Genomic DNA, 12495 nt, shown 5'->3' on the forward strand with positions numbered 1-12495 from the left:
TCTTCTTAGTGAAATGTATTCCAAGGCCTTTACCATAGCATTCTCTAGAATCTCCATCTCTTCCTTTTTCAAATTTCATGCTCCCTCTGGACCTCAAACTGATTTTCTCCTTGGAACCTGAGCCATAACTGTAGTTCTCAAAATCGAAATGATCAATACATCTTGAGGTAACCAGTTCAGATTATCACATTCTCTTATTTCCTCAGTTTCTCTTGAACTCATTCTTTAGCTTCTACCTTCCTGGTCTCCTCCTCTAATTTAAATCCTATCATTATAGTTCTGCATTATTAAAATATCTTACAGAGAGAGTAATGAGTTTACTTTAGTGGGTTGTAATAATGTAATGGACAGCCACCAAATGTATTACCTCATGTTAGCAAATCAACAAAATACGTAACCACCCTGGGTTCAAGTCCTGGCTCTTCCTCTTCCTAGTCCTGTAAGCTTGAACCTGTCATTCAGCCTCTCTGGGTTCAGTTTTGTTAACTATAAAATGAAGGACTGAACTTGATTTTTTGCATGCAAACTCCGATTGATGTTATCTGTCAGGAATCCTGGATTGAGTAGAATGCTGAGGCCATATCCAAGCAGGAAGTAATGCAATGATTTGTCTCTTAGTAGAGAAAGTTATTTGGCATGCCCTGACAGGATGACATCTAAAGCCCCTTTCAACTGCAGTGTTCTATGAGACCAAGTTTATTGATTACCAATTAAAAATGGTTTGCAACCACTTTCCAGCCAACATTTAAGAAAAAAACAACAAAACAAAACAAACACATGATCATTCTATGGAAAAATCAGGATATTTAACTCTAGTGTAGAAAAATGGTTTTAGTAAGTGGCTTTGGTTGGGGGGAGGGGAATCTCACAAAGTAACCTTTCTGCTTCTTGTAGAAAAAGATCCAAGAAGTGGTTTCTTTTCTACCTCATGTAGAGAAAAGTGGTGGTATCTCTTAGAGGAGTGAAGTTTTAAAAGGCAATTTAATGCCTTCTGCATGATGAGCTCTACAGCCCAGGTGTGGACTATCTGTGACTGAAATAAAACAATAGCTGACCACTGCCCAATGAATGGCCTTCAGTACTTTGATGTTGAGTAAACTTAAGGGGTGAAGGGCAGACTGCCGAGAAAAGCTTTTGACTCTAAGCCAAGATTTATAAAGCTGGATTGATAAAACACAGGGTAAATTTTAAAGAGGAAAGAAAAAAACAAAACCAAAACAGGTTGTGTACCTGGCTGCATATTGATGCCTTTCAAACTATTTTTCTACAGACATTATCTGGTCTAGTAATTAAATTTCAATTAGACTATAGAAATAACACATTGAAAAATAAATTAGGAAGGAAACCATAAATATATCAAGCTCTGAAAACCCTGAAATGAGTTCTCTTGGTGCAGAGATATCAAATGGAATTCATCTCTTATAATCAATTCCCACTAATTGGTAGCAGCTTCTTGGAGTGCTGTGTATACAGGGGCTCTGAGTGTCATAAAGAGCTTTTAGCTATTAAAACTATAAAAGAGAAGTCAAGTCTTATTTTTTTTCTGTCCGTACTTACAGTTTCTAATTATCAGAGATGATCATATAGTAAAATAAGTTTTCAGCAATTGTATTTTTTGTGTAACTTTCTTTTTAATAATACTCCAATTCTTTAGCAGAGACGTGGTGTCTCTTCTGTAAATAGGATTTTAAGGAATTGGGATACCTAGTTGCTTAGGCAAAAGTTTATTTTAAAAACTGTACCGGATAAGTGGCTATTCAGTATTATCTTTGTATTTTAAACATATTTAAAAGTCTTCTTCATCATTCTTATCCAAATTTTTTTCAAATAATACTTACTATTAAGGCAATACTATGAACAGTTGGAAAATATGCACTGTCTTATTTAACTAATTTGCACTCAGTTAAAGCACCCTTGTCATGTTTCCCAATGAGTAGCTTACGTCTTAAAACTCTCTGAACACGAGAGGCAAATTAACAAAATTGAAATGCTTTTGGAAATGGGCTTCAGTTTCTTATTAATAAATTACTTATTTTAGTGTGTTATGTTCTTAGGCTGATTTAGCTATTGCTAAGGTTAATAGATCAGTTAATCAATAGATCTCTTCGTTTAAATTATGCAGTATATTTCCCACACATCAAATATGTAAGAAATTATTTTATACAGCACATTAAATCCCCTCCTTTTGATTTGGCAGTTTGTTTACGTAACATATGGGTTGAATTAAGACTTTCTGTGGTACACTTATTTATTTCTGAATGCATTTAATACATAGAGTTTATGTTGCCACCTCCTCAAGTAATGGCTGTCTCCCAATTATAGTAAGACTTTCAGAAGTATACTGTGTCAACTAAGAATCAGGAAATACGCCACAAAAGGGTCTCTGGGTAGCAAGAATAGATGCAGCAAACGCAGGCTCCTGTTTTTCACACCTGGCAGAGCCCTGCGTGCGTTAAGACAGTACAAATTGGTTCTTACTTTAACATGCAGTCCCACCTCACTTGGTAGCCTCGTTTCTAAACCTGCAGCGGATTAATAGCAGCAAATTAGAAGGGATAGAGGAGCTGTTACAGGAAACATATGGATAGCAATGAGAAGTGACGGCTGACAACGTGTCTACAGATGAGAAAACAGAAAATCTATAAAACACACAACCATAAAAAGCATTAGCAAACGGTGACCCGCTAGTGCTACTGGGATCGGTAAATGACAAGGCAACCAAACAGTCCATAAGGGCATGACTGTATTATAGAGGGAAGTGCAATAATTGATGTGCCAAATGATGATCTTATGCCATAATGAAGAAGGATCGACCGCTGAGTACTTTAGAAAACTCAGGTCTCTAAAATGTTTCCTTCGTTGGGGTTCCTGCTAAACTGAGATTTTACTGTATTCTCTCAAACTGCAAAAATTAGAAAATGATGATGTAAGTGGACCTTTTAAAGTGATTAATTTGTTGATAAAGCATCTATGAGAGAGAGATCACCTTGACGTGAATACTGACAATCCTTTATGACTTCAGAGGAGAGACTTTAAGACTTAAATCTAGCTGAGACTTGTAGGGTGTCACACTCAGCAGCCAGTTTATAGTCATGTCCTTGTTCTTGATGCAGAAAAAGGGCTGATAGGGGTTCTCCGGACTCTTTTGTAGAGAGTGGACTTTGTATGTGCCTGTGCACGTGCATATGCCATTAAAAAAATCATTGTGATAATTGTGAAGTGTTATATGCTCTAGATTCGTTAGCAATGCACCACCAAACCCTTTCAAAATTTGATGTTTACTAAACACATACAGATTTGCTTTTGTTTTTAAGTAATTGTAAATAAGCACACAAATGTGCACCCTCATATTTTCATCTCAGTGTTGCTCCCATAGGGAGAGAATTCCAAATGGACTATTAATAAAGGAAGACAGGATGCTATTTAGCTAGCATGAGGTCCCACTTTATTGCTACCGCCATCACCGTCTGTTACTTGGTTCTTGGCTCTCTGCTGTCCCATAAGATACATTTTCGAAAATGGTTTGTAGTTTCTATGCCTTATGATTAAAACATACAGGGAACAGTTTTATAGAAAGATTTTGGTAGCATGTTAACAAGGAATATTGGACCTGCATTTAGGGAGGGTGAAATATAACCCTGCCACTTGCCCACATATCCTTTTGCTCTTTTCAACTCAGATATGTACTTTTTCCTGTAAAAAATGCCGTTATTTATGACTACCCGTCTTCAGTTTTTAATCTTTGCAAATCTAGCTACCCTTGCGGTTTGAAGATGATGTTTTTGACCCCCCGTGGGTTGGACTTTTGGTTTAATTGTTTTGCCCATTAATGGTGATGGATTTGCACGGATTTAGCCACAGACTGGTTTCTAGTTTCATTTGTATCCAGTGGCATGTGTTTGCAGAGGTAATGGATTTGCAGCCCTAGACGATTGGAGAGCCATGCAATCCACAGAGCAGCCAGACCCTGTGACCTCAGCTTGATTAGCAAGGCACTGTATGCTTGTATATTTCAGAGACTCTTCAGAGATTTTTTTTCAGAGATGTGTATTTCAGAGATTCTTAAAGTGTTTCAATTTCACTTTCAAGACTTTCTTTTAGGGAAAACAATATGCGTCAAGCTTGCTGTTTGTGAGTACTACCTAGACATAGGTGAGTGCAACATGTGTTCACTGTTAAGTAACAGACTTTTTTGGTGTTAGTGCAAACCCTATCAGTATTGTTTATATCGCTCATGTTTAGAACAAGAGCCCATAAGTCTGAATTCTGTGTGTCACTTTGTTGCTTTTGAAAGGAAGCTAGGTGTAAATACTGCCCAAATAGCCTCTGTTGAAGAGCTGTTTGTTTTTGCAAGTAACAAATGGGAAGGGTAAGGTAAAGGGCACTTCTCTAAAATGTGCTGTGGGTGCCCATAATTTAAACTGATGCTACAGAAAGGAAGTATTATTTTCACAAACAAAACATAGTGGCATAGTCATTTTCCATTTCTAGATGATGAGTGTGTCATACATCTGTATCATGTTTTTCTCAAAGTGAATGGCATACTATACTTACAGTGAAGCGGGCTTTACCGCAGAGTTGCCAAGGTAACTGACCAGCAAGTATGCAGTTCAGCAGATTGCAGAAAGGCAGTTTTACACATGAATAAAGAAATGCGCATGTAATCTTAAAACCCAGGAGGGCCATGGTAGATTGTGGTTTGGCTCTGTAGATTGTAGAAATGTTGTTTGTTGTTGTTTTCTGTTTGTTTGTTTTGTTTTATGAAAGCAGAAAGTGAGATGTTCTACACTAGTCCTTGAAGTGAGGTGACAAGTACCCTTTTATGGTTCTATTTTAGGCCCTGCCATGGGCCATATAGAAAATAGGACCATTTCAATATTATTAATATGAACAACTTTTCTTTTTGATTTATAAGCTAGCTTTTACCACCTTATGTCAGCAAAAACTACGGGAGACTGTTAGTAGTTTATAATGTAAATGGAGGATGGTAACCCATAAACTGCTACACACATATGAGAATTAATTTAGGTTACAAAACTGAAAATGAAGTTAAGAATTATATATATTTAGAACATAAACATAAGAACTGTGTTTCCCTCTACAGTGCTTTGTATTAGAATGTATTCATCCATTTATAAAATTATTCACATATGCCAGACACCTTCTAGGTGCCGAGAAGATAACAAAGGTAAATAAAGTTCAGTGCTGGACTTCAAGGTGTTTTTAATCTCTAAAAAGAATAAATTGGATAAGCTCCAAAGAGATTCCTTTGAATTATGCAAAACATTCCTGTGCCGTGGATGTAGGATTGTGATCTAGAATTTAAACACCTTTCTGTATAGAATGAAATAACTTCTCACCAGGAGTTCACAGCTCTCCATAATTTGACTCACCTTCCCAGTTTTCCTCCCCCCTACCAGGATCTAGCGTTACTGGCTTAATTCCATTTCTTGAAAGGGCCCTGCAGTATCCCACTTTTGTATCTTGCACATTTCAACGCTGAAATTGCCCATCTCTGAGTTTCAGAATCTTGCTAGCACTTTAAAAGCCATATTGAATTCTACTTCTTATATAAACCTTTCCCAGGTCTTTCCAGCTTCCATTGCTCTTCACCATCTTTCCAGGTCTTGCCAGAGCAGTTTGTCTCTCTGGGGTCATACCTAGTTAGGGGAGTGTTGGTCTCCCAAACCAGATGGTGAGCTCATGAAAGGCAGGGACTGGGTCTCCTTCATCTTCACATTCTCCACAGCACCAAGCATTCAGCGGATGCCATGGAATCCAGCTGGTGAAAAATCTCTAATTCTCATCCTTACTATTTTTCTGTGATTCACTTATTCTTGTTTTTTTGGAACGGGACCATTTTCACAGGTGAGTAAATTGCTCTTGGGTAGAGAATGGGTATTCTAAATGCCATGGGAATGCTTACCAGTGCTAGTACAAAACAAGTCAGGAAAGAACGAGCCTCCCTATTACCTAATTTAAACCTAACTTGCCGCTTCCTTCCTTCTGTTACCGCAGCCTTTGAAGTTGTGTTTTTAGTAGTAAAGCTATGGATACATGAAGCTACAAGCCAAATATTTTAGTTCAGTTCCCCATTTTTGGCAGCCATCCACAGAACTGTAGGGGCAAGTTTTCACAGATAAAGAAACATTTTTGTGGGAGTTCCTATTTTTATGCTGAAAAATTCACTGTCAGTGATTTTGCCATCCAAGGGCTTTTAGTTAGTTGTGAGCCCGGGAGTGAGCAGCCTTGAGTTCTTAAGGTTAATTACTACATTTACAAATCCATCAGTGACTAAGACAAAGAACTTGCCTGATAGGGTTTATCTGTTTAAAAATTGCAGCCAGTAGCCAAACAGGAAGATAGAAAATCAAAAGAGATTGTAGAGGTGACAAGGGTAATGGCAGTATTGTGTTGGTGGAGACGATGATATCAGAGGAAAAAAACGATAAGTTGAAACTAATCAAACCAATTTGGTCATTTTAATGTACTCACATCATGTATCTTAAGTAACCAGTAAATCATGAAATCTGCCCCATTTCACTTAAAGAAATGATTTGCACTGAATTTTGTGATGTAATTGTTATTGCTTATTTAGGAGGTAGCATAATAGACTAGATTGTATGTGTGAATTATTAAATGTCGAGATCAGGTAAAGTGGAATAAATCATTTCCAGGAAAGATGGGGGAATAATACTCAAAGAAAGAGTATCCAATGCATTTTTATAAGTATCAATGTATATGAAAGTCATCTTACATATATCAATGGTATTATGTAGTCCGATATGCTCTGTCTGGCAGACAGTTAATATGGTGGAGATTGTTACCATTTAAAAAAAATGACTCTTTATACTTTGCTTTGAAAAAAGGAAAAAGAAAAAATATACTGTAGCAATTATATAGCTGATCAGTTCTCATGATGTATTTTGTTGGTAATAATCTCCATAAAAATTACAAAAGAGATTTCATGGATGTCTTTATTATTTAATAATAATTTAAAATATTAAATATGCCTAATTCTGCTTACATAATATTTGAAAAGTCTATAAACACAGCAAGTTGAGAGTTGTTCCATGCTTTGTCCTAAAACCACTCCCCTTTAAAACAAACTTCTTAACAATCTTGCATGTTGCTTCAGTTTTCTCAGAAATTTCTACATAGTGAAACCCTTCTTTACAGTGTAAGTGAATTTTCAAAAGCAGAGCTCATTATTTGTCTTTCTGTCTCTTATCTTCCCTCTTTGTTTTCAGTGTACACTATTTTCTCCAAGGTGCACTCTGATCGGAATGTCTACCCATCTGCAGGTGTCCTCTTTGTACATGTTTTGGAAAGAGAGTATTTTAAGGGGGAATTTCCACCTTACCCAAAACCTGGTATGTTCTGGCGGGAAAAAAAGTGGTTAGTTTACTAAATTTTTCTTTTTGTTCAATGTGCATAATCTAGATGATATATGATCAAATATTACTGACATTACTTGACATGGTCTGGATATGTGATAAATTGATTGTTATAGAATATTTCCCATTTTAAGATTAGAAATTTAATTACCGAAGGAAATAACTCATTTTTGAAATTTAAAGAAAGCGTATTTCTGATTTCCTAGTCTTGAGTTTTGTGCTTCTGACAAATGATCTACCTGTATTCTCAGAGAAATAATTATAGATGTACAATTACAATTTTACACATTAAGACTTAAGAATCTTACAGAGTACATTGATTTTTGGAAAACTATACATATGTTGTAGAAGAGATTGAAATACGGTATTAAGAAAGAGTTCTCAAAAAAGCTTTTACAATATGAGATAATTTTATATAACTTCATAATCATATAATGGAGATTAATTTTTCTTCAAAGTAATACCAGTTACGAAGTCCTATTTAATTTACTATCGGTTTAAATTATGTTATGTTGGATTGTCACAAATGCCATCAAATTAACGAAGATACAGAAAGAATAGCAAGAGAAAATACATTGTTATTATGACTTTCACTTAAGTAACAAATAAAAATGAATTTCTGAATATTCCAGCATTAGAATTAATATAAATATTATTTTTGTGGATTATATGATGAATAGCATACCTGAAAACACTCGTAAAATATAGTTAAGCATGTTCTCACCAGCATTCAAGAAACAAGGCAGTCTTTTCATCAATTACTTAAAAAGTGTGTTCTCGTGAGGGGCATTCTCTTTTTGCAAAACTATATAGCTAAACCTTGTGAGCAGCAGCTTCAACACTGGAGAAGAAAATGTAGTTAAGAGCATATTTCTGGAGTCAGCCAAGATTAAATTCTAGTTTCAGGGGCTTCCCTGGTGGCGCAGTGGTTGAGAGTCCGCCTGCCGATGCAGGGGACACGGGTTCGTGCCCCGGTCCGGGAAGATTCCACATGCCGCGGAGCGGCTGGGCCCGTGAGCCATGGCCGCTGAGCCTGCGCGTCCGGAGCCTGTGCTCCGCAACGGGAGAGGCCACAACAGTGAGAGGCCCGCGTACTGCAAGGAAAAAAAAAAAAATTCTAGTTTCACCACTTAATATGACCATGAAGAATTAACATGGAAAATTACGTATTTCGTCAATAAAATTAGGGCTAATAAGAGTACTACTTTCATTGGTATGTTTGAAAATCGGATGAAATAGTGCCTGTAGAGGCCAGGCACATGCTAATAAAATGACACCATTATTATTTATTATTAATAAATGTCATGTTATTGCAGTTCTTTTGGACTTGGATTTGGATTTTTTCAACTCATCCTCCATTGTTTTTAAATTACATTATTTTTGTTTTGATGACACTTTTATAATTTTGAGATATCCCTTAAGATGAGTTTGATAGTGCTCAGAGTTTCATGAAAGGAAGGTTTCTCAGAAGAATGAATACATCAACATGATTAGGGGATTTTCCTGAAAGATAGTTGTCTCATTGGTAGAACTTTTCCACTGCTATGTGACCTCCTCCCCTCAAAAAAGAAAAGGAAATTTACCCCCAAATTGTGTGAATATGCTTTCTTTGTTGAATCAGATTTCTAGACTAACTAAACAACCAAAAGGATATTTTTCTTACATGAGGCCCTAATCTAAATTCCCAGATGGATTTTATTTTGGTGTGTATTTAATTTGCTACAAATGTTAAGAAAAAAAATTTTAGACAGACATATTTTTATTGAAACAATCAAAGCAACATGTGAAAATAACTGTCTTATATCTTACTTCTGTGTTTCTTACCTAGGCGAGATTAGTAATGATCCCATAACATTTAACACAAATTTAATGGGTTACCCAGACCGGCCTGGATGGCTTCGGTATATCCAAAGGACACCATATAGTGATGGAGTCCTATATGGGTCTCCAACGGCTGAAAATGTGGGGAAACCAACAGTCATTGAGGTAATTTACTTAGAAAGAGCAAAATTATATTCTTGATTTTTTTGTAATTTGAGTTTCAAATGTTGTGATTAAAATTACATGGCAGTGGTTTTCAGTATTTTATGCATGAAAACACACTAGATAACATTTGCAAATGTACCATTCCTTTCTGTTCATCTACAGAGTTTTTTGTTTCAGCTTTTATGTAAAAAAGCGTCATCTAAAATTAGTGAAAAAATTAAAAGGTATTTAAAAGAAATAAATTACTGTGAATTCTATTTAATAAAATGAACAAAAACTTAAAACACTTATTTTCTCCAAATTTTAACTTCAGATTTCATGTTCATTCAGTCATTAAGGAGACGTCTTTTGAGCCCCTACCATGTGCTGAACATTATGATAGGTGTCGGTGGTAGAAAGATGAATAGTAGCTGTGCTCTGCCATGTCTTACAGTTCAGGGGTTGAAGCACTGAATGGAAACCCAAACTTAGCCAGCACTGACATAACTGTTATAATAAGAAGGGGCTGTTTGATGCAGAGTTATAAGAGGGTAGACAGAAATTCACTAAGTAGAAGGAAGGCTATTTTAGGCAGAAGATGCAGCACATCAAAATCTTGGAGGCATAAACATAACCACATAGTCTTAGAGAACTACAAGTGTGGCTAGAGGACAGGATGCACTCCAGAGGGCAAATGATGGGAATGCAGGTGTTGATGTTGGTAGGAGCAGATCTCTGAGGGCTCTGTAAGCCATGCGGATATGTTTGACCTTTACTTTGGGAGTGATGATGGTGCTATAATTAATCAGATTTTTACCAGTACCTAATATCATACCTGGAAGATATTAGAAATTGAAACAAAAACAGTGATGACATCAAACCTTTAATGGGAATTAATTTTTTTTTAATGAATGGATGTAAAAGCTAAAGGTGTTTCACTCTTTACTATACCTAACAAAATCAGAATTATAATGGCCATTAACGGCAGGAGAGGCCTACTATAGTTTTATGCCTAGATGCCTCTAGGATCTTAAACTGGAATTTAACTCTTCAATTCCATAAAAGCTTACTGGTAGTGACCAGGGCACCAGCATAGGAACTGCTAGTGGAATTGCCAGGAGTTTGCATAAGTCCTGCGTGGCATGTTTTCTACCACCAAAAATTTGTAGAATTTCTGTAGATTCTCAGGAGATTACATGCTTTGAGCTGTTCTCCGAAGTTTTAATCAGCCGTGAACTCTGGATATGAACTTCCATGCTGGCTGAGAGAAGGTGTTTCTTCATTTGAACTGAAGTTTGTATTAACATGACATTTCAGTGATTTCTATCTATAGATCTGCTTTCTTAAGGCAATGTTGATATAAGATAGAAATATATGTAGATATAAGAAAGAAAGTTATTTGGAGTTATTGTCAAAATAATTTTTAAAATATTCAGTAAAGTTATAATAGAAATATATAAATGTAAGTCACCACCTTGCTAGATTAAAAAAGAAAAACACAATCACCTTGAAGATTCAGAGAAAGCATGTAATAAAATTCAACACCTATTCTTGATAAGAAAAAAATAACTCTTAGCAAACTAGGAATATAAGTGAACTTCCTTAACCTAATAGGTTATTTATCAAAAATAATAGCAAACATCATTTTTTAATGGGAAAACACTAGAGGAATGCCATTTAAATTCAGGAACAAAACAAGAATGACCCCCTGTATCACATCTATTACAGAATATATTAGAAGTCCTATCCAGTGCAGTAAAGAAAGAAAAAGAAATTTATAACTATTCGAAAGGAAGAAATGGAATAGTCAATGATATAAAGAGTCTATAGGCTATTAAAATCTTCAGAAAGCCTAGCAGTAAGCTATGGGATCAATATTAAAAATTTAGTTATATTTATTCATTAAATACAAGTACTGAGAAAAATACATGTTTTTAAAAGATACCATTTTTTTAGTAGCAACAAAATTATAATGTACTTGGAATAAATCTAACAGAAGGTATGCAAGTTCTGTATGGGAAAAATTATAAAACTTTGTTGATATTAAAGAATGCCTATATAAATGAAAAGATAGTTCATTCAGGGATAGGAGGACTGAAAATCATGAAAGCATCACTTTCCCCCTAATTGATCTATAGATTCAATGCAGTTCCAATAAAAAAATCTCAGTAGGTTATTTCATGGAAGTTGGCAACTAATTCTAAAATTTATAAAGAAGATAATAAAGCAAAATCAAGACATGCTTAAAGAAGAATAAAAAGGGGAAAGATTTCTTTCCTTTCCAGATAGCAAGATTTATTGTAAATATGTAGTAATCAATCATAAGTTTGTATTGATACAGGGATAGACAAATTAACCAATGAATAAAATAGGGAGCCCAGAGACAGATCCATCTACATAAAGAACAATGATATATGTCTAAAGAGATGGTACCAGAGATCACAGATTAGGGAAAAGGAGGTCAATTTATTGACTGGTGCTCAGCATATGGCAAACATAAAATTAGATTCTTACTTCACAGGAAATACAAAACTCATGTCTAGGTAGATTAAGGATTTAGCAAAAATTTAAACTATTATATAAAAGTGTAGAGGAGTATCTTTCTGAGTTTGGGGGAGGGAAAGATAAATAACACCTAAATTTTTTTATTTAAGAGAAAAGATTGATAAATTTTACCATATTAAACTTGTGAACTTCTGTTCATCAAAAGAAAACATTAAAGAAAAGACAACCCACAAGCTGGAAGATGATATTTTAAATATATCTAGCCGACTAATGATAAGTGTGTCAAATATAAAAAAGGACTCCTACAATTTCAATAAGAAAAAGACATGAACAGACATTTCACCAAAGAGGAGACATCAATGCCATTTAAGTAAAGAAACTTACTCTCCTCAGTAAGGAGGAATATTCAATTTAGAACCTCAGTGAGAATTTTATCCTCAGTTAAGGTCATTGCAGTGGATATGGGCTGGAAAACGGAATATTTCACATAGCTGAGTATCACTGTACCCTATGATCTAGCAGTCCCACTTCCAGATATGCACTTAAACAATTGCAGGGAATTCCCTTACGGTCCAGTGGTTAAGACTTGGTGCTTTCACTGCTGTGGCCTGGGTTCAGTCCCTGGTCG

General features: G+C 35.5%; 1 protein-coding gene across 5 annotated transcripts in view; it reads left to right on the plus strand.

Annotated features, from left to right (window-relative positions):
- The window catches only part of SGCE (sarcoglycan epsilon), a 67726-nt gene that overhangs the window by 18524 nt on the left and 36707 nt on the right, over positions 1-12495 (plus strand). For all 5 annotated transcript variants that reach the window (XM_073809702.1, XM_073809701.1, XM_073809704.1 and 2 more), the window contains 2 exons: positions 7251-7373; positions 9226-9383. In XM_073809702.1, the coding sequence (XP_073665803.1) occupies positions 7251-7373; positions 9226-9383 (281 nt within the window). The remainder of the gene's footprint in view (positions 1-7250; positions 7374-9225; positions 9384-12495) is intronic.

This window comes from Tursiops truncatus, chromosome 9, assembly GCF_011762595.2.
Source record: "Tursiops truncatus isolate mTurTru1 chromosome 9, mTurTru1.mat.Y, whole genome shotgun sequence".
Taxonomy (NCBI): Eukaryota; Metazoa; Chordata; class Mammalia; order Artiodactyla; family Delphinidae; genus Tursiops; species Tursiops truncatus.